This window comes from Coregonus clupeaformis, chromosome 35, assembly GCF_020615455.1.
Source record: "Coregonus clupeaformis isolate EN_2021a chromosome 35, ASM2061545v1, whole genome shotgun sequence".
In the NCBI taxonomy this organism is placed as follows: Eukaryota; Metazoa; Chordata; class Actinopteri; order Salmoniformes; family Salmonidae; genus Coregonus; species Coregonus clupeaformis.
The window spans coordinates 13,650,109-13,677,583 of record NC_059226.1 but is presented as its reverse complement, the minus strand read 5'-3'; the positions used below and the strand labels follow the sequence as shown (position 1 = coordinate 13,677,583).

The 27,475-nt window shown below is 43.2% G+C and overlaps 1 protein-coding gene across 1 annotated transcript in view; it reads right to left on the bottom strand.

The window, feature by feature from the left end:
* Positions 1-25,283, bottom strand: part of LOC123481198 (transient receptor potential cation channel subfamily M member 4-like) — a 94,791-nt gene extending 69,508 nt beyond the window's left edge. The window contains exons 1-4 of the mRNA XM_045211144.1: positions 25,263-25,283; positions 19,614-19,675; positions 19,293-19,470; positions 6,708-6,891 (exon numbers count right to left, since the gene is read on the bottom strand). Of these exons, the coding sequence (XP_045067079.1) occupies positions 6,708-6,891; positions 19,293-19,470; positions 19,614-19,675; positions 25,263-25,283 (445 nt within the window). The remainder of the gene's footprint in view (positions 1-6,707; positions 6,892-19,292; positions 19,471-19,613; positions 19,676-25,262) is intronic.
* Between the last annotated feature and the right edge of the window lie 2,192 nt (positions 25,284-27,475).

Genomic DNA, 27,475 nt, shown 5'->3' with positions numbered 1-27,475 from the left:
GATCTTGTTCCGTAAGGTTTTGTGTATAACCTAGGACTTCACGTATCGTTTGGTTTATTGTTTTGGTTCGTGTGTGTACACAAATAAAGAATGTACGCTTATCACGCTGCGCCTTAGTCCGCTTCAGTCAGCGAACGTGACACCTACCATAAAAATTATAGACTGATCATTTCTTTGTCAGTGGGCAAACGTACAAAATCAGCAGGGGATCAAATACTTTTTTCCCTCACTGTACGTATTCCTCTTGTCCAGATGGGATAGGGCAGTGTGCAGTGTGATGGCGATTGCAGCGTCTGTGGATCTATTGGGGCTGTAAGCAAATTGAAGTGGGTCTAGGATGACAGGTAAGGTAGAGGTGATATGATCCTTGACTAGTCTCTCAAAGCACTTCATGATGACAGAGGTGAGTGCTACGGGGCGATAGTCATTTGGTTCAGTTACCTTTGCTTTCATGGGTACAGGAACAATGGTGGCCATCTTGAAGCATGTGGGAACATCAGACTGGGAAAATGCACAAAAAGCGTATTTCTCTCAAATTTTGTGCACAAATTTATTTACATCCCTTTTAGTGAGCATTTCTCCTTTGCCAAGATAATCCATCCACTTGACAGGTGTGGCTGTCACGATCGCTGACAGATGAAGCGGACCAAGGCGCAGCGTGATAAGGCCGGACAGGAACAGGCCGGGCTGGACTGTGGAGACGGACTGGAGGTCTGGAGCGGAGAGCTGACACAACCCATCCTGGCTAAATGCCTATTTCCACACAATCTGTGTGAGGCATCAGCACAGGACGTACAGGGCAGTGCACTCGTACTGGCACTACATCACGTGGCACTGGCGCAGGATATCCGGGACCGAGGAGGGGTACTGGAGGCCACGAGCGTTGAGCCGGCACACTCCGTCCTGGCTGCATGCCCACCTTAGCACGACACGTGCGTGGTGCTAGCACAGGACGTGCAGGACTGTGCCGGAACACTCGCGGCACAGTACGTGGCTCCGCATAACACGGAACCTGCCCAGTCTCACGCTGCCTAGCCTGAGTATGGAGAGTTGGCTCTGCTCTACCTCTAGGCTCCGCCAACCACCCTTCCAGCCCCCCAAACCTGGTGGCCTCCTCTCCTAGTCCGCCGATTCGCCCTGTAGCTGCCTCCAGCAGCCCCGTCGTCCACGCCGTGTGTCCCCCCCCAAACAATTACTTGGGGTTGCCTCTCGCGTGTCCGTCGTCGGCACGGTTGGCGCCGTTTCTCCTCTCCTGCCTGGGCATTTACTTTTGCCCATGGCCCTCTGCCCGCGAATATGTCCTCCCATGACCACCATTCGACCACCTTGGACATCGCCAACTTCTCCTCCTGGGCACGCTGCTTGGTCCTCTGGTGGTGGGATCTTCTGTCACGATCGCTGACAGATGAAGCGGACTAAGGCGCAGCGTGATAAGCGTACATTCTTTATTGCGTACACAACACGAATCAAAACAATAAACCAAACGATACGTGAAGTCCTAGGTTATACACAAAACCCTACGGAACAAGATCCCACAATCAACTAGTGAAAACAGGCTGCCTAAGTATGGTCCCCAATCAGAGACAACGAGCTACAGCTGTCTCTGATTGGGAACCACCCTGGCCAACATAGATATAAACGATCTAGAACGAAAAACATAGAAAACTAAACAATGAAAATCCACACCCTGGCTCAACATTTAAGAGTCCCCAGAGCCAGGGTGTGACAGTGGCATATCAAGACGCTGGTTAAACAGCATGATCATTACACAGGTGCACCTTGTGTTGGGGACAAAAAATGGCCACTCTAAAATGTGCAGTTTTGTCACACAACACAATGCCACAGATGTCTAAAGTTTTGAGGGAGAATGTAATTGTCATGCTGACTGCAGGAATGTCCACCAGAGCAGTTGCAAAATAATGTAATGTTAATTTCCCTACCATTAAGCCACCTCCAACGTAGTTTTAGAGAATTTGGCAGTACGTCCAACCGGCCTCACAACCGCAAACCACATGTATGGTGTCATGTTGGCGAGCGGTTTGCTGATGTCAATGTTGTGAACAGAGTACCCAATGGTGGTGGTGGGGTTATGCTATGGGCAGGCATAAGCTACGGACAACGAACAATTGCATTTTCTCGATGGCAATTTGAATGCACAGAGCTACAGTGACGAGATCCTGAGGCTCATTGTCGTGCCATTCATCCGCCGCCATCACCTCATGTTTCAGCATGACAATGCACGGCCCCATGTCACAAGGATCTGTACACAATTCCTGGAAGCTAAACATGTCCCAGTTCTTCCATGGCCTGTACACTCACCAGACATGTCACCCATTGAGCATATTTGGGATGTTCTGGATCGACATGTATGACAGCGTGTTCCAGTTCCCGCCGATATCCAGCAACTTCATACAGCCATTGAAGAGGAGTGGGACAACATTCTACAGGCTACAATCAACAGCCTGATCAACTCTATGCAAAGGAGATGTGTCGCGATGCATGAGGCAAATTGTGGTCACACCAGATACTGACTGGTTTTCTGATCCACGCCCCTACTGTGATCAACAGATTAATATCTGTATTCCCAGTCATGTGAACTCCATAGATTAGTGCCTACCTGGATGAACCAAAATTGTCTACAATTAAACCAAGATAAAACTGAGATTATTGTGTTTGGCAACAAAAATAAAAGAACAAGTATTAGTAAAGAGCTGGATTCTCGGGTCCTTAAAACCAGCGATCAAGTGCATAATCTTGGTGTTCTGATAGACTCAGACCTCACATTTAACAGTCATATCAAAGCGGTCACTAAAACAGCATTCTATCATCTAAAAAATATAGCCAGAATCAAAGGCTTGGTGTCCCAAAAAGATCAAGAGAAGCTCATCCATGCTTGTATCTCTAGTAGGGTTGACTACTGTAATGGCCTCTTAACAGGACTCCCGAAAAAGACTCTGAATGAGCTGCAGCTGTTTTACAATGCAGCTGCTAGAATGTTAACCAGGACCAAGAGAACGGAGCACATCACTCCGGTTCTTAAATCTTTACATTGGCTTCCAGTCAGTTACAGAATTGATTTCAAAGTGGTGCTTTTAGTTTATAAATCTTTGAATGGTTTAGGACCCGAGTACATGTCTGATATGTTTGAAGAATATAAACCGAGCAGGGCTCTTAGATCCATGAACACATGTCAGCTAGTAGAGCACAGAGCCCAAACTAAACATGGAGAAGCTGCGTTTAGCACTTATGCTGTACACAACTGCAATAAACTACCAGAAGAACTTAGATGTGCCACAAACGTATCCATTTTTAAATTCAGGTTAAAAACACTTCTCTTTTCACGTGCCTACGACTGAGCACTTAAACTTAACCACACCGTTTAGCCTTATTGTCACGCCCTGGCTCTGGGGACTCTTAAATGTTGAGCCAGGGTGTGGATTTTCATTGTTTAGTTTTCTATGTTTTTGTTCTAGATCGTGTTGATCTATGTTGGCCAGGGTGGTTCCCAATCAGAGACAGCTGTAGCTCGTTGTCTCTGATTGGTGACCATACTTAGGCAGCCTGTTGGCACCAGTTAGTTTGTGGGATCTTGATCCGTAAAGGTTTGGTGTGTGTAACCTCAGGACTTCACGTATCGTTTTGTTTTGTTTTGTTCGTGTGTTGTGTACTAAATAAAGATGTACGCTTATCACGCTGCGCCTTGGTTCCACGAGTCATCAGTCAACGTGCGTGACACTTATAGCTTCCTATGTTTTTATCCCATTTTTTATTTTTAATATTTTAATATTTTTTTATTGTATTTGTATTATTATGATGTTTTCATTACTTTTGATAAACATCTTTGTAAAGCACATTGAATTGCTTCGATGTATGAATTGTGCTATATAAATAAGCTTGCTTGCTAATGAATTTATTTCCATTGACGGTAAAACTTTACTTGACACCCAGCGTCATAACAAGTTATGACACGTTCATAACCATGTCATAATATGTCATAACAGCTGACATAACTTGTCATAACCTGTCATAATATGGTCATAATACTGTCATGTCTCATATATTTACACCTGTTGTAACATATATTTCGCTATTTTATCTACATAAGAGTGTCAAAACCCACATTTATTCAAATGTGTTTTTTCCCTGCCAAGAAGTTTCCTTTCGTTTTAAAGTTTGTATCTTAAATCCTTTGTTGTTGTTGTTGTAATGAATTCTTTAAAGTCATGTTTTTTTTTTCCTTCATCATATTTTAAATAACTTGTAGAACATGCACTTTATGACACTGTCATGAAGCTTCATGACCATCCTGTGTCACTTTACTTGGACTAAGAAAATACATAACACTGTCAAGAGGCATTATGATATATATATTTATATCATAATCATAAGCCAGATAGGCCTACCACGTACAGTTGAAGTCGGAAGTTTACATACACCTTAGCCAAATACATTTAAACTCAGTTTTTCACAATTCCTGACATTTAATCCTAGTAACAATTCGCTGTCTGAGGTCAGTTAGGATCACCACTTTATTTTAAGAATGTGAAATGTCAGAATAATAGTAGAGAGAATGATTTATTTAAGCTTTTATTTATTTCATAACATTCCCAGTGGGTCAGAAGTTTACATACACTCAATTAGTATTTGGTAGCATTGCCTTTAAATTGTTGAACTTGGGTCAAACGTTTCGGGTAGCCTTCTACAAGCTTCCCACAATAAGTTGGGTGAATTCTGGCCCATTCCTCCTGACAGAGCTGGTGTAACTGAGTCAGGTTTGTAGGCCTCCTTGCTCGCACACACTTTTTCAGTTCTATAGGATTGAGGTCAGGGCTTTGTGATGGCCACTCCAATACCTTGACTTTGTTGTCCTTAAGCCATTTTGCCACAACTTTGGAAGTATGCTTGGGATCATTGTCCATTTGGAAGACCAATTTGCGACCAAGCTTTTGACTGACTGACAAACTTCCTGACTGATGTCTTGAGATGTTGCTTCAATATATCCACATAATTTTCCTTCCTCATGATGCCATCTATTTTGTGAAGTGCACCAGTCCCTCCTGCAGCAAAGCACCCCCACAGCATGACGCTGCCACCCCCGTGCTTAACGGTTGGGATGGTGTTCTTCGGCTTGCAAGCTACCCCCTTTTTCCTCCAAACATAACGATGGTCATTATGGCCAAACAGTTCTATTTTTGTTTCATCAGACCAGAGGACATTTCTCCAAAAAGTACCATCTTTGTCCCCATGTGCAGTTGCAAACCGTAGCCTGGCTTTTTTGTGGCGGTTTTGGAGCAGTGGCTTCTTCCTTGCTCAGGTTATGTCGAAATAGGACACGTTTTACTGTGGATATAGATACTTTGTACCTGTTTCCCCCAGCATCTTCACAAGGTCCTTTGCTGTTGTTCTGGGATTGATTTGCACTTTTCGCACCAAAGTACGTTCATCTCTAGGAGACAGAACGCGTCTCCTTCCTGAGCGGTATGACGGCTGCGTGGTCCCATGGTGTTTATACTTGCATACTATTGTTTGTACAGATGAACTTGTTACCTTCAGGCATTTGCAAATTGCTCCCAAGGATGAACCAGACTTGTGGAGGTCTACCATTTTTTTCTGAGGTCTTGGCTGATTTCTTTTGATATTCCCATGATGTCAAGCAAAGAGGCACTGAGTTTGAAGGTAGGCCTTGAAATACATCCACAGGTACACCTCCAATTGACTCATATGATGTCAATTAGCCTATCAGAAGCTTCTAAAGCCATTACATCATTTTCTGGAATTTTCCAAGCTGTGTAAAGGCACAGTCAACTTAGTGTATGTAAACTTCTGACCCACTGGAATTGTGATAGAGTGAATTATAAGTGATATAATCTGTCTGTAAACAATTGTTGGAAAAATTACTTATGTCATGCACAAAGTAGATGTCCTAACCGACTTTCCAAAACTATAGTTTGTTAAAAAGAAATGTGTGGAGTGGTTGAAAAACGAGTTTTAATGACTCCAACCTAAGTGTCTGTAAACTTCCGACTTCAACTGTACATGCCCTTATGATAGTCATCAGTGAAAAAGAGGGTGTCTTCTTCTGAAACCTGCTCCTACATTCATTCCAGTCATCAGCAATTACAATTAAAATGTATTATAGTTAATTTTAGAATACTGTTGATAAGTAGGCTATGGTGTAATGGAATGTTTTGCCTTGTGTGGTAGGTTTTGACACTTACGTAGGTGTCATAACCAGCCATAAATTAACGCAATATATGTCACGACAGGTCTAATTATGACAGTGTTATGACCATATTATGACAGGTTATGTCAGCTGTTATGACATATTATGACATGGTTATGATCGTGTCATAACGTGTTATGACGCTGGGTGTCAAGTAAAGTGTTATATATATATAATAAAAATAAACGGCCCTACTGTGAAGTAGGAACTAGCGCCAAAGGCCCAGCTTCCTTAATCCCATCACAAATAGATACTAAACAACTCAAGACATCAAAAGGGGTTCTTAGATACTTATGACAATGCGTATAATGCATTATAAATCGCATCATGATGCATTATTCCTGTATGTTGAAAGAGACTGGACCCATTCATCTCAATATGAATTATTGATATTTTAAACAAATAGATGAAACAGTGGGCGCTGTCCTCACCAGCCTCTTACCCAGGACACCAGTGTGTGTGTGTGTGTGTGTGTGTGTCTCACCTGTGCTCTGTGCCGCCCTGACCAGCCCCTGTCTCAGCACCTCCCTGACCCAGGTCTTGACCTTCTCGTGACCCCTCCCCCCCCCCACCACAGAAACCACCAGGTTGGGGGAGGGCACCCCCCAATGGGCCGTCATCAGGCTGTACATGATATGAGGTGGGGTGTCGCATGACAGACGCAGGAACTGACCAATAGGAAGAGAAGAGGGGAAGAAAGGGACAATTAGTATCGCCACACAAAGTTATGATGATCAAGAGGCTGTGGTGGTTCGTGAATACTGGTGCTATATTAAGTGCTCCTTGCTAGTTGCTTGTATTGCCTATGGTGTAGCTTTTCAAAGGCGAAGAGATATCGCTACAGGTGAGAACATTCCATCTGACAATGTTGTGAGGCCTGGCAGCACTGCTAGAACACGGACTTCTCTGCTATGGTTCCATAGAATGCCAGACAGACGTTCTGCTGTGACAGCCTCATACAGTATCTCACCACTGCTAAATGAAAGGGATGACACAGGAAAAAAAATTCTTAACATTTATACTGCTTTTTTTTAACCGTTAAAACTATAAGAAAAATTCATGAATTTCCCATGCAGAATATCAACTACGAGCTCCCCCCCCGATATCCGACATCAGGACAGATTTTTCTCCACAACCCGATCCACCCGCATTGTTCGGAGAGCCGATCCGTGACCATTTATTTAATTCCACGTGAAGCTGTATTATGTCCGTTGTTGGGGGCCTGCGCTGCTGCCAGCAACAGTTTGGGTCTCATGGTGAATCTATTTCAGATGGTTAAGCATTGCACCTGTACAACCATTACTGTATTTCAATTCCACCTCGAAAAGTTTGCATTTCACCACCTTCTCATTTAACATCTCAAAGTACTGCCATACAGGACTTCGCCACTGTCGCCTGCCTTTCCCTGCCATTTTTACAACTGTTAACAACAATGACGTGATAAGCGATTTACAGTACCAGTCAAAAGTTTGGACACACCTACTCATTCAAGGGTTTTTCTTTATTTTTACTATTTTCTACATTGTAGAATAATAGTGAAGATATCAAAACTATTAAATATCACAAATGGAATCATGTAGTAACCAAAAAAGTGTTAAACAAATCTAAATATATTTTGTATTTGAGATTCTTCAAAGTAGCCACCCTTTGCCTTGATGACAGCTTTACACACTCTTGGCATTCTCTCAACCAGTTTCACCTGGAATGCTTTTCCAACAGTCTTGAAGGTGTTCCCACATATGCTGAGCACTTGTTGGCTTTTTTTCCTTCACTCTGTGGTCCGACTCATCCCAAACCCTCTCAATTGGGTTGAGGTCGGGGGATTGTGGAGGCCAGGTCATCTGATGCAGCACTCCATCTCCTTCTTGGTCAAATAGCCATATAGTCCCACTATGCCCAAACCAGATGGGATGGCGTATCACTGCAGAATGTTGTGGTAGCCATGCTGGTTAAGTGTGCCTTGAATTCTAAATAAATCCCAGAGTGTCACCAGCAAAGCACCCCCACACCATAACACGTCCTCCTCCATGCTTTACGGTGGGAAATACACATGGGGAGATCATCCGTTCACCCACACCGCGTCTCACAAAGACACGGCGGTTGGAAGAAAAATCTCAAATTTGGACTCCAGACCAAAGGACAAATTTCCACTGGTCTAATGTCCATTGCTCGTGTTTCTTGGCCCAAGCAAGTCTCTTCTTCTTATTGGTGTCCTTTAGTAGTGGTTTCTTTGCAGCAATTCAATCATGAAGGCCTGATTCACATAGGCTCCTCTGAACAGTTGATGTTGAGATGTGTCTGTTACTTGAACTCTGTGAAGCATTTCTTTGGGCTGCAATTTATGAGGCTGGTAACACTAATGAACTTATCCTCTGCAGCAGAGGTAACACTGGGTCTTCCATTCCTGTGGCGGTCCTCATGAGAGCCAGTTTCATCATAGCGCTTGATGGTTTTTGCGACTGCACTTGAAGAAACTTTAAAAGTTCTTGAAATGTTCCATATTGACTGACCTTCATGTCTTAAAGTAATGATGGACTGTCGTTTCTCTTTGCTTATTTGAGCTGTTCTTGCCATAATATGGACTTGGTCTTTTACCCCCCCTTTTTGGTTACTACATGATCCATATGTGTTATTTCATAGTTTTGTAAAAAAAAATAAAAAAAAAAAAAAATCCTTCAATGAGTAGGTGTGTCCAAACTTTTGACTGCTAGTGTATATCCGTGGCAATGTCACGCCCTGATCGAGAGAACTCTCGTTGGTTGGGTCAGGGTGTGAGTTTTCTGTTGAGATCTATGTTAGTGTATTTCTATGTGGTAGATCTAGGTTTGTCTCCTGAGTGGCGCAGTGGCCGGCTGTCGGTTACTGTGCCACTAGAGATCCTGGTTCGAATCCAGGCTCTGTCGCAGCCGGCCGCGACCGGGAGACTCATGGGCGGCGCACAATTTAAAATGTAATGTAAATGTTGTATTTCTATGTTTGGCCGGGTGTGATTCCCAATCAGAGACAGCTGTCGCTCGTTGTCTCTGATTGGGGCTCATACTTCTGTAGCCTGGTTGCCTACCTTAGTTGTGGGATCTTGTTCCGTTTAGGCTTGTATGTGTATAGCCGGAGGACTTCACGTTACGTTGTTTCTTGTATGTTTATTGAGTTAACAAACATGTACGCTTTTCATGCTGCTCCTTGGTCTCTCAACGTTCGTGACAGGCAAATATTTAGAAAGATGCATATCTCCTACTGACGTCACAGCATTGTTGCGTTAGGTATTTGTTTAATTTGTATTTTTTCCTTTATGATGATAATTGGGACCTGTTAGTGTCAGTTTTGTGACAAATACGTAGTGTTTTTTATTTTGTGATGAAAAAAACTAAACATATACTGAACCAAAATATAAATGCAACATATAAAGTGTTGGTCACATGTTCCATGAACTGAAAAAATATATATCCCAGAAATGTTACATAAAGCTTATTTCTCTAAAAAGTTGGGCACAAATTTGGATACTTCCCTGTTAGTGAGCATTTCTCGTTTGCCAAGATAATCCATCCACCTGACAGGTGTGGCATATCAAGAAGCTGATTAAACAGCATGACCATTACACAGGTGCACCTTGTGCTGGGGACAATAAAAGGCCACTCTAAAATGTGCCGTTTTGTCACACAACATAATGCCACAGATATCTCAAGTTTTGAGGGAGCGTGCAATTGGCATGCTGACTGCAGAAATATCCACCAGAGCTGTTATCAGAGAATTTAATGTTAATTTCTCTACCATAAGCCGTTTTAGAGAATTTGGCAGTACGTCCAACAGGCCTCACAACTGCAGACCACATGTAACCAAGCCAGCCCAGGACCTCCACTTCCAGCTTCGTCACCTGCAAATTCACCCGAGACCAGCCACCCAGACAGCTGATGAAACTGAGGAGTATTTCTGTCTGTAAAAATGCCCTTTTATGGGGAAAAACTCATTCTGATTGGCTGGGCCCCCCAGTGGGTGGGCCTGGCTCCCAAGTGGGTGGGCCTATGCCCTCCGAGGCCCACCCATGGCTGTGGCCCTGCCCAGTCATGTGAAATCCATAGATTATGGACTAACTTATTTATTTAAATTGACTGATTTCCTAACATTGTTGAAATTGTTGCATGTTGCGTTTATATTTTTGTTCAGTGTAGTTTTTCCGTTAGGGATTTGTTCTTAACGTTAACGTCCCAGTTTCGTTTAAACGTTCACACCCCTACTAGTAATGTACGGAGCAACCAGGCCTGATGTAGACACGCAAAGGACTGAAATGACATCCACATTTTTGTCATTTAGAGTCAATGAATGGTTGTGTGACGTATTCATTACATAACGTATATCATCATGTGATTAGCATTAACTCAATCTCTCAGTTGGGTCATGTGGTAACATAGCTGATGGTTAGTTGATGGTTATGATTATGACGTGACGGGTGTCATGTAAAAAAGCTCACAGCGTGAAATATCTCTACACTATATCTCCAAACTACACCATGAAACAAAGATAAATGATAAATGACAAAAAGAATGATAGTAAAAAGCTTTGGAGTACAGTGGGGGAAAAAAGTATTTAGTCAGCCACCAATTGTGCAAGTTCTCCCACTTAAAAACATGAGAGAGGCCTGTAATTTTCATCATAGGTACACGTCAACTATGACAGACAAAATGAGAAAAATTCCTGAAAATCACATTGTAGCATTTTTTATGAATTTATTTGCAAATTATGGTGGAAAATAAGTATTTGGTCAATAACAAAAGTTTCTCAATACTTTGTTATATACCCTTTGTTGGTAATGACACAGGTCAAACGTTTTCTGTAAGTCTTCACAAGGTTTTCACACACTGTTGCTGGTATTTTGGCCCATTCCTCTATGCAGATCTCCTCTAGAGCAGTGATGTTTTGGGGCTGTCGCTGGGCAACACAGACTTTCAACTCCCTCCAAAGATTTTCTATGGGGTTGAGATCTGGAGACTGGCTAGGCCACTCCAGGACCTTGAAATGCTTCTTACGAAGCCACTCCTTCATTGCCCGGGCGGTGTGTTTGGGATCATTGTCATGCTGAAAGACCCAGCCACGTTTCATCTTCAATGCCCTTGCTGATGGAAGGAGATTTTCACTCAAAATCTCACGATACATGGCCCCATTCATTCTTTCCTTTACACGGATCAGTCGTCCTGGTCCCTTTGCAGAAAAACAGCCCCAAAGCATGATGTTTCCACCCCCATGCTTCACAGTTGGTATGGTGTTCTTTGGATGCAACTCAGCATACATTGTCCTCCAAACACGACGAGTTGAGTTTTTACCAAAAATTTCTATTTTGGTTTCATCTGACCATATGACATTCTCCCAATCCTCTTCTGGATCATCCAAATGCACTCTAGCAAACTTCAGACGGGCCTGGACATGTACTGGCTTAAGCAGGGGGATACGTCTGGCACTGCAGGATTTGAGTCCCTGGCGGCGTAGTGTGTTACTGATGGTAGGCTTTGTAACTTTGGTCCCAGCTCTCTGCAGGTCATTCACTAGGTCCCCCCGTGTGGTTCTGGGCTCACCGTTCTTGTGATCATTTTGACCCCACGGGGTGAGATCTTGCGTGGAGCCCCAGATCGAGGGAGATTATCAGTGGTCTTGTATGTCTTCCATTTCCTAATAATTGCTCCCACAGTTGATTTCTACAAACCAAGCTGCTTACCTATTGCAGATTCAGTCTTCCCAGCCTGGTGCAGGTCTACAATTTTGTTTCTGGTGTCCTTTGACAGCTCTTTGGTCTTGGCCATTGTGGAGTTTGGAGTGTGACTGTTTGAGGTTGTGGACAGCTGTCTTTTATACTGATAACAAGTTCAAACAGGTGCCATTAATACAGGTAACGAGTGGAGGACAGAGGAGCCTCTTAAAGAAGAAGTTACAGGTATGTGAGAGCCAGAAATCTTGCTTGTTTGTAATCTACAATGTGATTTTCTGGATTTTATTTTCTCAATTTGTCTGTCATAGTTGACGTGTACCTATGATGAAAATTACAGGCCTCTCTCATCTTTTTAAGTGGGAGAACTTGCACAATCGGTGGCTGACTAAATACTTTTTTTCCCCACTCTACCTTCAATTACATTTTGGGAAAAAAGGCAAACTCAGCTAAATCATTCATTGAATCAGATGGCTCATTCATCTCAAAACCCATTGATATTGCCAACTACTTTAAGGATTTTTTCATTGGCAAGATTAGCAAACTTAGTCATGACATGCCAGCAACAAACGCTGACACTACAAATCTAATTTTGAATTCCATAAAGTGGGAAGAGGTGAAAATATTATTGTTTTCTATCAACAATGACAAGCCACCGGGGTCTGACAACATGGATGGAAAATTACTGAGGATAATAGCGGACGATATTGCCACTCCTATTTGCCATATCTTCAATTTAAGCCCACTAGAAAGTGTGTGCCCTCAGACTTGGAGGGAAGCAAAAGTCATTCCGCTACCTAAGAATAGTAAGGCCCCCTTTACTGGCTCAAATAGCCGACAAATCAGCCTGTTACCAACACTTTGTAAGGTTTGGGAAAAAATTGTATTTGACCAGATACAATTTTATGTTTACCCCTATTTTGTGGGAGCTGTTTTGCTAGACTTCAGTGCGGCTTTTGACACTATCGATCATAGTCTGCTAATGGAAAAACGTATGTGTTATGGTTTTACACCCCCTGCTATATTGTGGATAAATACAGTTGAAGTTGGAAGTTTACATACACTTAGGTTGGAGTCATTAAAACTTGTTTTTCAACCACTCCACACATTTCTTGTTAACAAACTATAGTTTTGGCAAGTCGGTTAAGACATCTACTTTGTGAATGACACAAGTAATTTTTCCAACAATTGTTTACAGACAGATTATTTCACTTATAATTCACTGTATCACAATTCCAGTGGGTCAGAAGTTTACATACACTAAGTTGACTGTGCATTTACACAGCTTGGAAAATTCCAGAAAATGATGTAATGGCTTTAGAAGCTTCTGATAGGCTAATTGACATCATATGAGTCAATTGGAGGTGTACCTGTGGATGTATTTCAAGGCCTACCTTCAAACTCAGTGCCTCTTTGCTTGACATCATGGGAATATCAAAAGAAATCAGCCAAGACCTCAGAAAAAAATGGTAGACCTCCACAAGTCTGGTTCATCCTTGGGAGCAATTTGCAAATGCCTGAAGGTAACAAGTTCATCTGTACAAACAATAGTACGCAAGTATAAACACCATGGGACCACGCAGCCATCATACCGCTCAGGAAGGAGACGCGTTCTGTCTCGTAGAGATGAACGTACTGTGGTGCGAAAAGTGCAAATCAATCCCAGAACAACAGCAAAGGACCTTGTGAAGATGCTGGGGTAAACAGGTACAAAAGTATCTACAGTAAAACGAGTCCTATTTCGACATAACCTGAAAGGCCGCTCAGTAAGGAAGAAGCCACTGCTCCAAAACCGCCACTACGGTTTGCAACTGCACATGGGGACAAAGATCGTACTTTTTGGAGAAATGTCCTCTGGTCTGATGAAACAAAAATAGAACTGTTTGGCCATAATGACCATTGTTATGTTTGGAAGAAAAGGGGGGTGGCTTGCAAGCCGAAGAACACCATCCCAACCGTTAAGCACGGGGGTGGCAGCATCATGCTGTGGGGGTGCTTTGCTGCAGGAGGGACTGGTGCACTTCACAAAATAGATGGCATCCTGAGGAAGGAAAATTATGTGGATATATTGAAGCAACATCTCAAGACATCAGTCAGGAAGTTAAAGCTTGGTCGCAAATGGGTCTTCCAAATGGACAATGACCCCAAGCATACTTCCAAAGTTGTGGCAAAATGGCTTAAGGACAACAAAGTCAAGGTATTGGAGTGACCATCACAAAGCCCTGACCTCAATCCTATAGAAAATGTGTGGGCAGAACTGAAAAAGCGTGTGCGAGCAAGGAGGCCTATAAACCTGACTCAGTTATACCAGCTCTGTCAGGAGGAATGGGCCAAAATTCACCCAATTTATTGTGGGAAGCTTGTGGAAGGCTACCCGAAATGTTTGACCCAAGTTAAACAATTTAAAGGCAATGCTACCAAATACTAATTGAGTGTATGTAAACTTCTGACCCACTGGGAATGTGATGAAAGAAATAACATCTGAAATAAATTATTCTCTCTACTATTATTCTGACATTTCACATTCTTAAAATAAAGTGGTGATCCTAACTGACCTAAGACAGGGACTTTTTACTAGGATTAATGTCAGGAATTGTGAAAAAAATGAGTTTAAATGTATTTGGCTAAGGTGTATGTAAACTTCCGACTTCAACTGTAGTTACCTGTCTAAAAGAACACAGAGGGTGTTCTTTAATGGAAGCCTCTCCAACATAATCTAGGTAGAATCAGGAATTCCCCAGGGCAGCTGTCTAGGCCCCTTACTTTTCTCAATCTTTACTAACAACATGCCACTGGCTTTGAGTAAAGCCAGTGTGTCTATGTATGCGGATGACTCAACACAAGACACGTCAGCTACTTCAGTGACTGAAATGACAGCTACACTTAAAGAGCTGCAGTTAGTTTCAGAATGGGTGGCAAGGAATAAGTTAGTCCTAAATATTTCAAAAACTAAAAGCATTGTATTTTGGAAAAATCATTCACTAAACCCTAAACCTAAACTAAATATTGTAATAAATGTGGAAATTGAACAAGTTGAGGAGACTAAACTGCTTGGAGTAACCCTGGATTGTAAACTGTCATGGTCAAAACATTTTGATACAACAGTAGCTAAGATGGGGAGAAGTCTGTCCATAATAAAGCGCTGCTCTACCTTCTTAACAGCACTATCAACAAGGCAGGTCCTACAGGCTCTAGTTTTGTTGCACCTGGATTACTGTTCAGTCATGTTGTCAGGTGCCACAAAGAGGGACAGGAAAATTGCAATTTGCTCAGAACAGGGCAGCACGGCTTGCCCTTGGATGTACACAGAGAGCAAACATTAATAATATGCATGTCAATCTCTCCTGGCTCAAAGTGGAGGAGAGATTGACTTCATCACTATGTCTATGTGAGGGGTATTGACATGTTGAAAGCACTGAGCTGTCTGTTTAAACAACTAGCACACAGCTCAGAAACCCATGTATACCCCACAAGACATTCCACCAGCGGTCTCTTCACAGTCCCCAAGTCCAGAACAGACTATGGGAGGCACACAGTACTACATAGAGCCATGACTACATGGAACTCTATTCCACATCAGGTAACTGATGCAAGCAGTTGAATCAGATTTTTTTAAAACTGATAAAAATATACCTTATGGAACAGCGGGGACTGTGAAGCAACACAAACATAGGCGCAGACACATGCATACACACACATGATAACATACGCACACCTGGATTCTGTGTTATAGATATGTGGTAGTGGAGTAGGGGCCTGAGGGCACACACTTAGTGTGCTGTGAAATCTGTTATTAATGTATTGTAATGTTTTTAAAATTGTATAACTACCTTAATTGTGCCGGACCCCAAGAAGAGTAGCTGCTGCCTTGGCAGCAGCTAATGGGGATCCATAATAAATACAAATACAAATCTCACAATCGATTATTATGATTTACTTTTGCGTTGGTATTATTAGCGGCTTGGGTCTTTTTTAATATCAAGGAATATTTCACTTTCTCTGTTCATAGGAGTAACAACATAAATTTGTGCATGAGGCAGAAATAATGCGGTGCGATTGGAGTTTAGCCATCAGCTGGAAGACGGTGTCCCTTTTTGGTCAGTGTCAGTGGAGGAAAGGGAGAGTGGAGGGATGTTGAGAGGCGGACCCTCAGTCTTCTGCTCTCTCACTCCGCTGAGACTGACCATCAGATGCAGGCACCATCATTAAATAAAAAAATAAAGCGAATTATTGAAATGTATGCTCACTCAGCCGTGCTTCACAAGTAATACAACAACGGATCTATTACCGGTGTGATCATATAGCCTACCTCAAATTGTGAAATATAATTTTTAAAAATTGCCCGAACAACAATGCATTGGCAGGGCAATTCAAGCAAAGCAAATATGCGGTGATAATGTATTGGGCCTATAGCTTACTGCACAAACCTCATTGCTACAGTACTGTTTTTAATTGGTTAATGTTGCGTAGGCTTACATTTTTTAAGTAATGTAAAAAAATCTGAGTGGTAGATCTCGGCTTGCATTTTGACTCAAAGTGATCTTGACTCAGAAAAGGTTGGTGACCACTGTTCTAGAGTTTTCCCTGTTAACACTATCAACTGTGGCAATTGTGATCGAATCAACGCAATATTAGCCACTTTCAATGCAACATACCGAAACAAAACTAACTATGCAAGAGATTTTGTTGTAGCCATAACGCATCGGAGTAGGATTCTATTGCATTGACATGCACTAATCAGCCTGTACTCTACACAGACCAGTGTGGCATAAACAATCAGACCTGCAGTAGGCCTATATGCAAATAGACCATTTCCATATTTGGATCTGTGCCATTTACTTTGAACTGGACTGTGTTTACAGCATGAGTGGTTGTGAGTAGATGCGCACATAGGGTGTATTTCAATATGTATTGGATATGCATGGGTGCGCTTCACAATGGTAAAATATAAAACACACCTGGAGACACCTCATCATTTTTGTAGAGGGGTTGTTGCCCAGGCAGTGCTACTGTAGCTAGCAAAATAGTGTAGAAGCCAGGGCCACCGGCAAACGTGTGGCGAGCTGGCATTTGCTCCGCTCTTTTCAATCAGGTGTGGCAGACCAGTTAAGGACTTTCAATACAGCTGACATCCACTGACATAGGCTTTAATAGTTCATGATAATAGCCCTTTTCGTTCCAGTTGTATCTTTAGATAAAGTGGTAGCCCATCATGGGCAGGGGCCAGTGGAGGCTGGTGGGAGGAGCTATAGGAGGATGGGCTCATTGTAATGACTGGATTGGAATGAATGGAACAGAGTCAAACGTGGTTTGATACTGTTCCATTTATTCGATTCCAGCCATTACAATGACCCCGTCCTCCTATAGCTCCTCCCACCAGCCTCCACAGGCAGTTGCCCATGGTAGGGTAACTATGTTGCTGAAATGGACTTTTCCCCAAAATGGGATCTTCTTTTCCATCATTTCCAACGTTGCCCTGATGTCATCCCTGCAATTTACTTGTATTTGTTGTGTTTAAACGTGATTGTGATAGAATCCCACTCACAGTTTGTAGCGTTGTTTCCCCTAGCGAGCACAACATTTACATTTACATTTTAGTCATTTAGCAGACGCTCTTATCCAGAGCGACTTACAGGAGCAATTAGGGTTAAGTGCCTTGCTCAAGGGCACATTTACGTCATTTAGCAGACGCTCTCACCAATTGGTGCGTTCACCCTATAGCCAGTGGGATAACCACTTTACAATTTTTTTTTGGGGGGGGTAGAAGGATTACTTTATCCTATCCCAGGTATTCCTTAAAGAGGTGGGGTTTCAAATGTCTCCGGAAGGTGGTGAGTGACTCTGCTGTCCTGGCGTCGTGAGGGAGCTTGTTCCACCATTGGGGTGCCAGAGCAGCGAACAGTTTTGACTGGGCTGAGCGGGAACTATGCTTCCGCAGAGGAAGGGGAGCCAGCAGGCCAGAGGTGGATGAACGCAATGCCCTCGTTTGGGTGTAGGGACTGATCAGAGCCCGAAGGTACACAGGTGCCGTTCCCCTCACTGCTCCATAGGCAAGCACCATGGTCTTGTAGCGGATGCGAGCTTCAACTGGAAGCCAGTGGAGTGTGCGGAGGAGGGGGGTGACGTGAGAGAACTTGGGAAGGTTGAACACCAGACGGGCTGCGGCATTCTGGATGAGTTGTAGGGGTTTAATGGCACAGGCAGGGGAGGCCAGCCAACAGCGAGTTGCAGTAGTCCAGACGGGAGATGACAAGTGCCTGGATTAGGACCTGTGCCGCTTCCTGTGTAAGGCAGGGTCGTACTCTCCGAATGTTGTAGAGCATGAACCTGCAGGAGCGGGTCACCGCCTTGATGTTGGCGGAGAACGACAGGGTGTTGTCCAGGGTCACGCCTAGGCTCTTCGCACTCTGGGAGGAGGACACAGCGGAGTTGTCAACCGTGATGGCGAGATCATGGAACGGGCAGTCCTTCCCCGGGAGGAAGAGCAGCTCCGTCTTGCCAGGCACTGGCAGCGTCAGGTCCTGTATTCTTCTCGGACTCGGACCCCACAGTCCATTCTGAGGAGCAGCCTAATCCTGTGCCCAACCCCTCTGCCTCCCATGGGCATCTCCTTCTTCTGCAAACATGTTCTTACACTTCATTCATCCTCACTGCCATTACTTTCATCATACTTTTGCCCCCTTTTTCAGTTGTATATACTTTTTTCAGCATATGTCTCTAACCACATTCTACCTCTTGCTTGTATTAGTAATATATGGGTTGAAGGACTGATTCTGTTTGTATTGCTTGTGAAGAATATATCAGGCAAAACTAAGTTGGAGTTGAATACATTTGTTTGAAATCATGGCTTGTACGGCTTTAAGTCTGATTAATATGTCTTAGTATGAGCAAAGGGATTGAATCATTTGTCTGAAGACATAAAAGGAAAGCAGATGTCAATGAAAAACTTGTGAACTGTATTATTATTATTAATGTCTTTTGTCGTTATTGTTTTTGTCTGAAATTGGGGAAGGGCAAGCCCCTTATCAGGTTATTATTTTCTGAGAATGTATCTCTCTGACTCTCTCTAGTGTCATCCATAACTGCTATGAGACATGGGAATTGTTTATGCACATTTTTGCTTTTGGTCTAATACCTGCCAGGGGGGAGCTTTTTCACACTTTGACGTAACAATCAGAGCCAATCATAACCGTAAACATGCTCACAATAATAGTTGATCATAATAATTTCCCACTGTGAGCTTTTTAACATGACACCAGGCACTAAGCCAGCTACCAAATTAATTCATCACCCAGCCATCATATTGACAGAGATGTGTGTGTGTGTGTAAGCGCCTGTGTTTGTTTGCGCATACGTGTGTGAGTGTGTGTTACCCACATGGCTGTGCCTACTCCCGGCCCCTGCGAACTCCAACTCTCCGAAGGCGTTGGTGGGGTACTCTGAGGAGTGCTGAGAGCTGTCCCACTGGCTGACGATGGCCACCCCGAAATAGTCTCCTGTAGCTATGGAGCAGTGTGTCTCCCGCACACCCCCACACTGACACAACACACCATTGCTGACAGGGAGAGCGAGAGAAAGACATACACATGAATACACACAGACACACACACAACCAGCCGTAACAGTCAACAGACAACACAGACACACTGACAACATTTGCTTTGCATGGACATTTTGCATTGGTTAACTGTATTGTACCTAAAGGAGTCCTCTATGAACGTTGTGCAAACTCTCTTTTTGATGACCTTGGGGATCCAGCTCTGTGAGGGAAAGAGATTGAGTCACTATTAGATTATCTTACTCTATATAACAGGCAACAGCCTACAGATGTTGAATTGTAAATGAAACAGGGTGTATGGTAGCAATTAGTAAATAGCCAAGTCAACATTCACTGTGTGTGTGTGTGTGTGTGTGTGTGTGTGTGTGTGTGTCAGTATGCACAAGCACTGTTGTTCTAGCTTGCTACAACTAGGACTTGCATGAAGATTGTTGTTATGGGCAATGTACTGTGGACTCAGAAAAAAGGGTGTCATATACACTACCAGTCAAAAGTTTTAGAACACCTACTCATTCAAGGGTTTTTCTTTCTTTCTTTTTTACTATTTTCTACATTGTACAATAATAGAGAAGACATCAAAACTATGAAATAACACATATGGAATCATGTAGTAAGCAAAAAAGTGTTAAACAAATCAAAATATACTGGCCACAATCCCCCAACCTCAACCAAATTGAGTTGGTTTGGGATGAGTCGGACGGCAGAGTGAAGGAAAAGCAGCCAACAAGTGCTCAGCATTTGTGGGAACTCCTTCAAGACTGTTGGAAAAGCATTCCTCATTAAGCTGATTGAGAGAATGCCAAGAATGTGCAAAGTTGACACCAAGGCAAAGGGTGGCAATGTAGAAAATAGTAAAAAATAAAGAAAAACCCTTGAATGAGTAGGTGTGTCCAAACTTTGACTGGTACTTTTGACTGTCTCCCGAGTGGCGCAGTGGTCTAAGGCACTGTATCGCAGTGCTAGCTGTGCCACTAGAGATCCTGGTTCGAATCCAGGCTCTGTCGTAGCCGGCCGTGACCGGGAGACCCATGGGGCGGCGTACAATTGGCCCAGCGTCGTCCAGGGTAGGGGAGGGAATGGCCGGCAGGGATGTTGGTAGAGCATGGTGTTTGCAACGCCAGGGTTGTGGGTTCGATTCCCACGGGGGGGCAGTATGAAAAACAAATATGTATGTACTCACTAACTGTAAGTCGCTCTGGATAAGAGCGTCTGCTAAATGACTAAAATGTAAAATGTACTTTATTATTTTTTTTTGTCAACAAAAATACTCTGTAATGTCAAAGTGTAAGAAAGATTCTAACATTTGTACATAAAAATAACAATAAATACAACACAAATATATCTTCATTAGATAAGTATTCAACCCCCTGAGCGTTCCACACCTGAATTGTGCAACATTTAACCATTATTATTTTCAAAGTGCAGATTTAAGTCAAAACTGTAACTCAGCCACTCAGGAACATTTACCGTCTTCTTGGTAAGCAACTCCAGTGTAGATTTGGCCTTGTGTTTTAGGTTATTGTCCTGCTGAAAGGTGAATTCATCTCCCAGTGTCAGGTGGAAAGCACACTGAACCAGGTTTTCCTCTAGGATTTTGCCTGTACTTAGCTTCATTCCATTTATTTTTAATCCTGAAAAACTCCTGTCCTTAACGATTACAAGCAGCCCTATAAAACATGATGCAGCCACCAGTGTGCTCGAAAATATGGAGGGAGAGTGGTACTCAGTAATGTGTTGTATTGGGTTGGCCCCAAACATAACACTTTGTATTCAGGACAAAAATGAATTGCTTTGCAATATTATTTTAGTGCCTTGTTGCAAACAGGATGTTTTGGAATATTTGGTACAGGATTCCTTCTTTTCACACTGTCAATTAGGTTGGTATTGTGGAGTAACTACAATGCTGTTGGCCTTCCTCGGTTTTCTCCTATCACAGCTAGGGCTGTTATGGTGACCGTATTACCACCGGTCACGAGTCATGAAGGCAGTCAAATTCCATGTGACCGTTTAGTCACGGTAATTAGGCTTCTCCAAGCTCTGATGCTGCTGATGGTCATTAGTAGCCTACCAAACTTGCTAAATGCCTGGTACTCAGCACACTACTCTATTGACCCTCTAATCACTCTGTAACCAATGCAAATATGATAAAAAAATCAAATCAAACACTTCACGAGAGCTCATGTTGTGCAACATTTCTATAGGCTATGCAACTGTGTCAGAAAAAAGAGTGATGGCCTCTATTAAAAAGAGGAGAATCCCATACGTTTTCTATACACTAGGCCTATTATATTTATTTTTCAACTTTCATCATATTAAGCACATGGTCTCCCTTTACAACAGGAGTATAGCCTACCTGGCTGGTATGAAAATTAACCACGGGAAAAGCATCCTCCATTCGCTATTTACAGTGCATTTGGAAGGAATCAGACCCCTTGACTTTTTCCCCAATTGTTTTTTTCCCTCATCAATCTACATACAATACCCCATAATGACAAAGCAAAAACAGTTATTTTTTTACATTTTGGTAAATGTATCAAAAATAACAAACTGATATCACATTTACATAAGTATTCAGACCCTTTACTCAGTACCATCGGCAACGATTACAGCCTTGAGCGTTCTTGGGTATGACGCTACAAGCTTGGCACACCTGTATTTGGGGAGTTTCTCCCATTCTTCTCTGCAGATCCTCTCAAGCTCTCGCAGGTTGGATGGGGAGCGTGGCTGCAAAGCTATTTTCAGGTCTCTCCAGAGATGTTCGATCGGGTTCGAGTCCAGGCTCTGGCTGGGCCACTCAAGGACATTCAGAGACTTGTCCCGAAGCCACTCCTGTGTTGTCTTAGCTTTGTGCTTAGAGGTCGTTGTCCTGTTGGAAGGTGAACCTTCGCCCCAGTCTGAGGTCCTGAACGCTCTGGAGCAGGTTTTCATCAAGGATCTCTCTGTTCTTTGCGCCGTTCATCTTTCCTTTGATCCTGACTAGTCTCCCAGTCCCTGCCGCTGAAAAACATCCCCACAGCATGATGCTGCAGGTTTCCTCTAGACGTGACGCTTGGCATTCAGGCCAAAGAGTTCAATCTTGGTTTCATCAGATTAGAGAATCTAGTTTCCCATGGTCTGACAGTCCTTTAGGTGCCGTTTAGCAAACTCCATGTGGGCCTTTTACTGAGGAGTGGCTTCCGTCTGGCCACTCTACCATAAAGGCCTGATTGGTGGAATGCTGCAGAGATGGTTGTCCTTCTGGAAGGTTCTCCCATCTCAACAGAGGAACTCTGGAGCTCTGTCAGAGTAACCATCGGGTTCTTGGTCAGCTCCCTGACCAAGGCCCTTCTCCCCCGATTGCTCAGTTTGGCCGGGCGGCCAGCTTAAGGAAGAGTCTTGGTGGTTCCAAACTTCTTCCATTTAAGAATTATGGAGGCCCCCAGGTCGGGGGGCCCCCAGATAGCATATGATAGCAACATTTGTAGAATTGCAGGAAATTAGCTGTAAAACTGCAACATTTTCTCTCAGCCTCAATTCAAAATGTGAACAAAAGCATGATATGGTCCACTGGGCACACATTGGTTGAATCAACATTGTTTCCCCGTCATTTTAATGAAATTACGTTGAACCAACATGGAATAGACGTTGAACTAAAGTCTGTGCCCAGTGGGGCGCTATAAAACAGCAAAAGTGTAGAATTGCAGGAAATTTGCTTTAAAACTGCAACATTTTCTCTTCTTCAACAGACAAGCTCAGTCCGATGATGCTGTGACACACCGCCCCAGACCATGACAGACCCTTCACCTCCAAATCGATCCCGCTCCGGAGTACAGGCCTCGGAGTAATGCTCATTCCTTCGGCGATAAACGCGAATCCGACCATCACCCCTGGTGAGACAAAACCGTGACTCGTCAGTGAAGAGCACTTTTTGCCAGTCCTGTCTGGTCCAGCGACGGTGGGTTTGTGCCCATAGGCGACGTTGTTGCCAGTGATGTCTGGTGAGGACCTGCCTTACAACAGGCCTACAAGCCCTCAGTCCAGCCTCGCTCAGCCTATTGTGGACAGTCTGAGCACTGATGGATGGATTGTGCATTCCTGGTGTAACTCAGGCAGTTGTTGTTGCATTCTGTACCTGTCCCGCAGGTGTGATGTTCGGATGTACCGATCCTGTGCAGGTGTTGTTACACGTGGTCTGCCACTGCGAGGACGATCAGCTGTCCGTCCTGTCTCTCTGTAGCGCTGTCTTAGGCGTCTCACAGTACAGACATTGCAATTTATTTCCCTGGCCACATCTGCAGTCCTCATGCCTCCTTGCAGCATGCCTAAGGCACGTTCACGCAGATGAGCAGGGACCCTGGACATCTTTCTTTTGGTGTTTTTCAGAGTCAGTAGAAAGGCCTCTTTAGTGTCCTAAGTTTTCATAACTGTGACCGTAATTGCCTACCGTCTGTAAGCTGTTAGTGTCTTAGTGACCATTCCACAGGTGCATGTTCATGAATTGTTTACGGTTCATTGAACAAGCATGGGAAACAGTGTTTAAACCCGTTACAATGAAGGTATGTGAAGTTATTTGCATTTTTACTAATTATCTTTGAAAGTCAGGGTTCTGAAAAAGGGACGCTTCTTTTTTTGCTGAGTTTAGTTGAACATTGATAAGAAAATACAATAAAGTCATACAGAACGTTGTTTAAATTAACAAAACCGTATGCCTAGGGCTAGCACTTATCAGCAGAAGACTAACCTACATTTATGGTCTGTAAGTGAATGAATTAATTAATGAATGAATGGACTTTTTCTTTTCGTGTCAAATCGCCAGTTAGCAACCCATCACTTCCGGGATTAATTGACACAAACAAACATTTCAATGATTCACAGTGATAATTCAGTGATAATTCTTCCGGTGTTCTGTGCAGTGTGCACCGCATAAAGAGTGAAAAAGAAATCAATACATAATAGTAAATAAGGTTATCCGAGCAATAATTATAACCCTAGGGCAGTAAAAAAATTACAAAGATAAATACAGATAAATAAATACAGCAAAAATGGCATTTAAAAGGCATTTAAACCCAGTCTAGCACAAAGGGAAGCTTTAAGTGTGAGACAGGCCTACACACAATCTATATACGTACCTGCCATTTGCTATATAGGAGCTAATTATTTTTATAATTTAATTATAGGTTGCCCTTTTTTTATTTATTCCAGGCTTTATCAAAAAATTCCGCAAACGGAAATAGACAAAGGACAAAGAAACGTTTCTGTTTCTACTCATCACTCAGCCACATAATGCCAGAGTATATCTGGTGGGCTTTCTGGAATAAGGATATCGTGGTAGAAAGGGCAATAGATTATAAAATAAATGTCAATTCTCTATTTCTTCGAGGTCACAAAAGTTACAGTCTTTCCTATTCCATTTCACCATTATACCGACCTGTTTCAATACGTAGGGGCAATATCCCTGATCTTACCTGTGCACATAGCAATCTCTTGCTTTTAGGTGGTTGTACATAATATCTCTCACACACAAATTCACACTTAATCAAACAAAAGGTTCTCAATTTGGGTTTATGATTAATCCACCCATTTATTTTCATATTGCATCATCAGTTGTTTTTTTAAATAGCATCTGTGTCTCTCTTAATTTGGTTTTCATACAACTGTTCATAGTCCGACTGTTGGAAAAGGTCTGACATTTCAGTTGCCCAGGCTCCCCCTACGGAGAGATCCCATTGAAAAACTTTGCTGGCTATTCTGGCAATTGGCATATCCAACAGTCTATTTCAAAGTCTCACCATACACGCCTTCCATCTCACCTCACAGGGTTCCCAGCCCATGTCCCCAGTTATTGCCAGTATAGGTGCAAACTTGTGGATACTTTCACTGAACAAAAATGTGCAACATGCAACAATTTCTAAGATTTTACTGAGGAAATCAGTCAATTGAAATAAATTCATTAGGCCCTAATTTTACATTTAAATTTTTTGTCATTTAGCAGACGCTCTTATCCAGAGCGACTTACAGTTAGTGCATACATTTTTCATACTGGCCCCTCGTGGGAATCGAACCCACAACCCTGCCGTTGCAAGCGCCATGCTCTACCAACTGAGCTACAGGAGGGCATCTATGGATTTTACATGACTGGGAATACAGATACAGTGGGGGAAAAAAAGTATTTAGTCAGCCACCAATTGTGCAAGTTCTCCCACTTAAAAAGATGAGAGAGGCCTGTAATTTTCATCATAGGTACACGTCAACTATGACAGACAATTTGAGAAAAAAAATCCAGAAAATCACATTGTAGGATTTTTTATGAATTTATTTGCAAATTATGGTGGAAAATAAGTATTTGGTCACCTACAAACAAGCAAGATTTCTGGCTCTCACAGACCTGTAACTTCTTCTTGAAGAGGCTCCTCTGTCCTCCACTCGTTACCTGTATTAATGGCACCTGTTTGAACTTGTTATCAGTATAAAAGACACCTGTCCACAACCTCAAACAGTCACACTCCAAACTCCACTATGGCCAAGACCAAAGAGCTGTCAAAGGACACCAGAAACAAAATTGTAGACCTGCACCAGGCTGGGAAGACTGAATCTGCAATAGGTAAGCAGCTTGGTTTGAAGAAATCAACTGTGGGAGCAATTATTTGGAAATGGAAGACATACAAGACCACTGATAAACTCCCTCGATCTGGGGCTCCACGCAAGATCTCACCCCGTGGGGTCAAAATGATCACAAGAACGGTGAGCAAAAATCCCAGACCACACGGGGAGACCTAGTGAATGACCTGCAGAGAGCTGGGACCAAAGTAACAAAGCCTACCATCAGTAACACACTACGCCGCCAGGGACTCAAATCCTGCAGTGCCAGACGTGTCCCCCTGCTTAAGCCAGTACATGTCCAGGCCCGTCTGAAGTTTGCTTGAGTGCATTTGGATGATCCAGAAGAGGATTGGGAGAATGTCATATGGTCAGATGAAACCAAAATAGAACTTTTTTGGTAAAAACTCAACTCGTCGTGTTTGGAGGACAAAGAATGCTGAGTTGCATCCAAAGAACACCATACCTACTGTGAAGCATGGGGTGGAAACATCATGCTTTGGGGCTGTTTTTCTGCAAAGGGACCAGGACGACTGATCCGTGTAAAGGAAAGAATGAATGGGGCCATGTATCGTGAGATTTTGAGTGAAAACCTCCTTCCATCAGCAAGGGCATTGAAGATGAAACGTGGCTGGGTCTTTCAGCATGACAATGATCCCAAACACACCGCCCGGGCAACGAAGGAGTGGCTTCGTAAGAAGCATTTCAAGGTCCTGGAGTGGCCTAGCCAGTCTCCAGATCTCAACCCCATAGAAAATCTTTGGAGGGAGTTGAAAGTCTGTGTTGCCCAGCGACAACCCCAAAACATCACTGCTCTAGAGGAGATCTGCATGGAGGAATGGGCCAAAATACCAGCAACAGTGTGTGAAAACCTTGTGAAGACTTACAGAAAATGTTTGACCTGTGTCATTGCCAACAAAGGGTATATAACAAAGTATTGAGAAACTTTTGTTATTGACCAAATACATATTTTCCACCATAATTTGCGCTGCAGTGGTCTAAGGCACTGCAGCGCAGTGCTAGCTGTGCCACTAGAGATCCTGGTTCGAATCCAGGCTCTGTCGTAACCGGCCGCGACCGGGAGACCCATGGGGCGGCGCACAATTGGCCCAGTGTCGTCCAGGGTAGGGGAGGGAATGGCCGTCAGGGGTGTAGCTCAGTTGGTAGAGCATGGCGTTTGCAACACCAGGGTTGTGGGTTTGATTCCCACGGGGGGGCAGTATTAAAAAATAATGTATGCACTCACTAACTGTAAGTCACTCTGGATAAGAGTGTCTGCTAACTGACTAAAATGTAAATGTAAAAAAATTAAAAAATCCTACAATGTGATTTTCAGGAAAAAAAATTCTCATTTTGTCTGTCATAGTTGACGTGTACCTATGATGAAAATTACAGGCCTCTCTCATCTTTTTAAGTGGGAGAACTT